The sequence below is a fragment of the Lolium rigidum genome, chromosome 5 (assembly GCF_022539505.1).
Source record: "Lolium rigidum isolate FL_2022 chromosome 5, APGP_CSIRO_Lrig_0.1, whole genome shotgun sequence".
Classification (NCBI taxonomy): Eukaryota; Viridiplantae; Streptophyta; class Magnoliopsida; order Poales; family Poaceae; genus Lolium; species Lolium rigidum.
In genome coordinates this window covers 244,082,256-244,088,012 of record NC_061512.1, presented here as the reverse complement: position 1 = coordinate 244,088,012, position 5,757 = coordinate 244,082,256, and the positions used below count along the sequence as shown (strand labels likewise).

The 5,757-nt window shown below is 46.6% G+C and overlaps 1 protein-coding gene across 1 annotated transcript; it reads left to right on the top strand.

Moving 5' to 3' along the window:
• The first annotated feature begins 472 nt into the window (after positions 1 to 472).
• Positions 473 to 2,037, top strand: LOC124651553 (PTI1-like tyrosine-protein kinase At3g15890). The gene is made up of 4 exons (XM_047190621.1): positions 473 to 552; positions 680 to 854; positions 936 to 1,445; positions 2,005 to 2,037. The coding sequence occupies exons 1-4, from the start codon at positions 473 to 475 to the stop codon at positions 2,035 to 2,037; spliced, it is 798 nt and encodes a 265-aa protein (XP_047046577.1).
• The last annotated feature ends 3,720 nt before the right edge of the window (positions 2,038 to 5,757 follow it).

Here is a 5,757-nt window from a genome sequence, read left to right as displayed (position 1 = left end):
ACACACAAAATATTCCTGTGATTTCTTTCATCCAAAGCCTGGGACTGTTGTGGCGATTACTTCCACGAGCAAGCTTCCCTTTTCCAACTGGAGGTGGCCTCTTAATTTCAGTTTTAGAATTTGAAATGTTGATGCAAAGCGCGACGCACGGTTAAAGTACACCCAATAGTTTGTACTTATAAAAAGCCCTTCTAGAGGCACATGTCCAGGAGGCAGCTGGCAAGGGGGGAGAGTCAATCACCTGAAACTATAGCTGAGAGTGAAGTCTCCAAGGAGAGAGGCAAACACGAGGAGGACAATCTTGTAGCCGGAGAAACAAACAAGAAGGCAAGCTGCTCGCCGTGGCAACATCCCTCTCCCCAGCCTTGGTTTCTCATCTGCATCCACATCCACATCCAGTTCCCGTCGATCGATTAATTCCTCCAACTAGCTAGGTAGACCTTCTGGTCGCTCTGGTCTAAGCTCCGACGAAATGATGAACCGGTGCTTCAGCTGCCTCAACGGTGGCGGCGGCGAGACCGAACCGGAGGCTGCCGCCAGTCGTCGTCGGAGGTACATACATGCATAGCAACCATGCAATCTTGTTAGCAGTAGTACTGCATGCACCATATATGTAATCTATGGTGAGATGGATCGAATTGAGGTTAGCTGATTTCATTTCTTGTTTTCATGGAAGAAGAAACCCCCCGTCGAGGAGGGCGTCCAGGAACAGGAACCGCAGCGTGGAGTTCCCGTGGGAGATGTTCACCCTCAAGGAGCTCGTGCAGGCGACCAATAACTTCAACGATAGCAACAAGCTCGGCGAGGGCGGCTTCGGCACCGTCTACTGGGGCCGCACCTCCAAAGGCGTTGAGGTAATTGATTAGGTGGCCCGTTAGTCCTTCATGCATGTACTGATCACAGCTGAACATGGTTCATGGATCGACGTGGTTCAGATCGCGGTGAAACGGCTGAAGGCGATGACGGCAAAGGCGGAGATGGAGTTTGCGATCGAGGTAGAGATTCTGGGCCGCGTCCGCCACCGCAACCTGCTCAGCCTCCGCGGCTTCTACGCCGGCGGCGACGAGCGGCTCATCGTGTACGACTACATGCCCAACCACAGCCTCCTCACCCACCTCCACCCGCACCGCGGCACCCCGGCTTCGCAGCAGCACCCGCCCCTTGACTGGCCGCGCCGCGTCTCCATCGCCCTCGGCGCCGCCCAGGGCCTGGCCTACCTGCACCATGAGGCCACCCCGCACATCATCCACCGCGACATCAAGGCCAGCAACGTGCTGCTGGACGCGGATCTGGTGCCCAAGGTGGCCGACTTCGGCTTCGCCAAGCTCATCCCGGACGGCGTCACTCACCTCACCACCCGGGTCAAGGGCACGCTCGGGTACCTGGCGCCGGAGTACGCCATGTGGGGCAAGGTCTCTGAGAGCTGCGACGTGTACAGCTTCGGGGTCCTCCTCCTGGAGCTCGTCAGCGCGCGCCGCCCGCTCGAGAAGCTCCCTGGCGGCGTGAAGCGCGAGATCGTGCAGTGGGCGGCGCCGCTCGTGGAACGGCGAAAGTGGGAGCGCCTGGCGGATCCGAGGCTCGCGGGGAAGTTTGATGTTGCACAGCTACGGGTTGTGGTGGAGACGGCCATGTTGTGCTCGCAGAGCGAAGGGGAGTCCAGACCGACGATGGTCGAGGTTGTCGAGATGCTCAGGTTTGGCGGCGGAGGAGAAAGGCGGAACAGGGAGATCGTGCCGGTGGCGGATGCCGCCAGTGAGGACGTCACCATGACTACCGACCGTGAGGACGACGTCACCGGCAGCACCGAGCCGCTGGACAGGCGGAGCTGGAAGCTGACCACGTTAAGGTGATCCGATCCTGGTCTGGCCTTGCCTCTCGGTCGAGTCGATCCATCCATTTGTCAGCACGCATCGTTTCCATCGCCACATCATCCCGCGGACGTTTTCTGCCAGTGGGATTAAGATGCAAATTCATGATTCTTAGATTGCATTGTTGATTAACTAGTGTGTGGAATTGGTGGTGGGTCTTGTTTGGTGATGGATCGATCTATGAGGATGGTCTCGGAGTTGTCAATCATCTTTCATGCGTATCAGATTGGCCTGCAAAGTTTTGTTTGCTTGCATGGAAATGCATTTGCGTTATTTTTTCTTGCTGAATTACTTTACGATGTGAAATAGTCAGCTGGCAAGGGCACATGTAAAATATCTGTGCAGGCTGGGTTTTTTTATGCTTTGTTGCCGGCTGTACCTATGTATCTTGAAAGGTATACAATAATTGTGTATTTGATTGCAAAATAATGATGCTATTTCTATATCTGCGGTCTAACTTGGTTGTCACTATCTTGCTAAAATATTTAGAGAGGAAGGCTAAAAACAATTCATGCAATTATACGTCTACATGTTTTCAATAAATTAATTACTACATCATATAAAAAAGAAGTCATCATAAATATGGATGTTGATGTGATGATGCCAAAAAATATAAAGATCACCCAAGATCATATACGACAGTGGATTAGTCGGTCTCTTAACCCTTGATCATGTAGAGTGAAATGTAAATATTTATTTGTACGGTCCATTTATCTTTTAGCTGACTGAGAAATTTGAAGTCCCAATCAAATAAAAAATGTGCAATTCTAGTTTAGCAAAAATTGGAGCTTGCAGTTCTTTACCTCAACTGAGAATTGCAACTTTCAATGAACCAAAGTTGCACTATTATTGAATCCATTGAGAGTTTAAGAAAATAGTCGATTGAGAGCTAGAAAAACCGCTTTATTTTTAGTATGCTTTAACCTTTTGTGTTAGCATCTCGATGTTACAACACTCTCAACATATATGGGAACTAAAATGTTTGATGTCTGATTCAATGGATGAAAAAATCTTGAGTCATGACAATAGGAAGGCTATAACAGAGAAGATAGGAGGGGGATCGCAACAGTCTTCGAGGGAAGTAAAACCCAAATTTATTGATTCGACACAAGGGGAGGTAAAGAATACTTATAAGCCTTAACAATTGAGTTGTCAATTCAGCTGCACCTGGAAAAGCACTGGTAACAGGGGTGATGTGAAAGCAGCAGTAATATGAGAGCAGTAGTAACAGTAACACAGCAGCAGTAGCAGTAATATGAGAGCAATGGCACCAGAAAATAGTTGATACTACTTCCAATGTCATGTAGAACGAGTATATGATGATGAGAGATGGACCGGGGTTCCCAGCTATCTACACTAGTGGTAACTCTCCAATAACAAGTGTTGGATGAACAAATTACAGTTGGGCAATTGATAGGATTGAAATAGCATTAAGACAGAACATCAAGTCTATTAATCATGTAGGCATGTTTTCCATATATAGTCATACGTGCTTGCAATGAGAAACTTGTACAACATCTTTTGTCCTACCAGCCGGTGGCAGCCGGGCCTCTAGGGAATCTACTGGATATTAAGGTACTCCTTTTAATAGAGTACCGAAGCAAAGCATTAACACTTGGTGAAAACATGTGATCCTCACATCACCGCCATCCCCTCCGGTTGTCCCGATTTCTGTCACTTCGGGGCCTTTGGTTCCGGACAGTGACATGTGCATACAACTTGTAGATACAATCTAAGCAATAATTATAGAGCTTAAATCTAAGATCATGCCACTCGGGCCCTAGTAACAAGCATTAAGCATAACAAGATTGCAGCAACAATAACTTCACAAACTTTATAGATAGACTAATCATAATGTATCATCCATCGGATCCCAACAAACACAGCACCGATTACATCAGATGGATCTCAATCATGTAAGGCAGCTCATGAGATCATTGTATTGAAGTACATGGGATAGAGAGTACCAACTAGCTACTGCTAGAACCCGTAGTCCATGGGGGAACTACTCACGGAGCATGATGGAGGCGGTGGCGTCGATGGAGATGGCTTCCGGGGGCACTTCCCCATCCCGGCAGGGTGCCGGAACGAGACTTCGTCCCCCGAATTGGAGTTTCGCGATGGTGACGGCGCCCTCGGAGTCTTTCTCGGAGTTTCGTCAAAAGGTATCGCGTTTTTAGGTCGAAAGGGCTTATATAGGCGAAGAGGCGACGCAGAGGGGCAACGAGGTGCCCTCCCCATAGGCCGGCGCGGCCGGGGGCTGGCCCGCGCGGCCCTATGGTGTGGGGGCCCCAGGCCTCCCCTCTGACTCCCCTTCGGTGTCCTGGTCCGTCTCGGTGAATTATGATCTTTGGTCTTCGTTTCGTCGAATTCCGAGAATATTGCCCGAACAGCCTTTCTGGAACCAAAAACAACAGAAAACAGGAACTGGCACTGTGGCATCTTGTTAATAGGTTAGTTCCGGAAAACGCATAAAAACATTATAAAGTGCAAGCAAAACATGTAAGTATTGTCATAAAACAAGCATGGAACATCAGAAATTATGGATACGTTGGAAACGTATCAGCATCCCCAAGCTTAGTTCCTACTCGTCCTCGAGTAGGTAAACGATAAAAAGAATAATTTCGTAGTGACATGCTACTTACATAACCTTGATCATACTATTACAAAGCACATGAGATGAATGAAGTGACTCAAGGCAATAATCTATAGTTGCTAACAAATAGATAACATATAGCAAAACTTTTCATGAAGAGTACTTTCAAGACAAGCATCAAAAGCCTTGCACAAGAGTTAACTCATAAAGCAATAGATTCAAAGTAAAGGCATTGAAGCAACACAAAGGGAGATTTAAGTTTCAGCAAATGCTTTCAACTTTCAACATGTATATCTCATGGATAATTGTCAACACAAAGTAATACGATGAATGCAAATAAGCAAGTATGTAAGAATCAATGCACAGTTGACACAAGTGTTTGCTTCTAAGATGGAAGGAAGTAGGTAAACTGACTCAACATAAAGTAAAAAGAATGGCCCTTCGCAGAGGGAAGCATTGATTGCTATATTTGTTCTAGAGCTTTGGTTTTGAAAACATAAAGAGAGCATAAAAGTAAAGTTTTGAGAGGTGTTTGTTGTTGTCAACGAATGGTAGTGGGCACTCTAACCCCCTTGCCGTGACAAACCTTCAAAGAGCGGCTCCCATTTTATTTTTATTTTTGTGTGGCACTCCTTCCAACCTTTCTTTCACAAACCATGGCTAACCGAATCCTCGGGTGCCTGCCAACAATCTCATACCATGAAGGAGTGCCTTTTTATTTTAGTTTTATTATGATGACACTCCTCCCCACCTTTGCTTTCTCAAGCCATGGCTAACCGAATCCTTCGGGTTCCGTCCAACAATCACATCCCATTGCCAGCTCTTTTTGCAAAATTATTGGATAAGCGGATGAAGCCACTAGTCCATTGGTGAAAGTTGCCCAACAAGATTGAAAGATAAACACCACATACTTCCTCATGAGCTATAGAACATTGACACAAATCAGAGGTGATAAATTTTGAATTATTTAAAGGTAGCACTCAAGCAATTTACTTTGGAATGGCAGAGAAATACCATGTAGTAGGTAGGTATGGTGGACACAAATGGCATAGTGGTTGGCTCAAGGTTTTGGATGCACGAGAAACATTCCCTCTCAGTACAAGGCTTTGGGATAGCAAGGTTATTTGAAGCAAACACAAGTATGAACCGGTACAGTAAAACTTACATAAGAACATATTGCAAGCATTATAATACTCTACACTGTATTCCTTGTTGCTCAAACACTTTTACCATAAAATATCTAGACCTTAAGAGAGACCAATCATGCAAACCAATTTCAACAAGCTCTACAAG

Coding starts and splice junctions, on each gene's coding strand:
- LOC124651553 (XM_047190621.1), top strand. CDS start 473: ATGATGAACCGGTGCTTCAGCTGCCTCAACGGTGGCGGCGGCGAGACC. Junction 553..679: donor GCCGCCAGTCGTCGTCGGAG/GTACATACATGC, acceptor TCATGGAAGAAG/AAACCCCCCGTCGAGGAGGG. Junction 855..935: donor GCACCTCCAAAGGCGTTGAG/GTAATTGATTAG, acceptor GACGTGGTTCAG/ATCGCGGTGAAACGGCTGAA.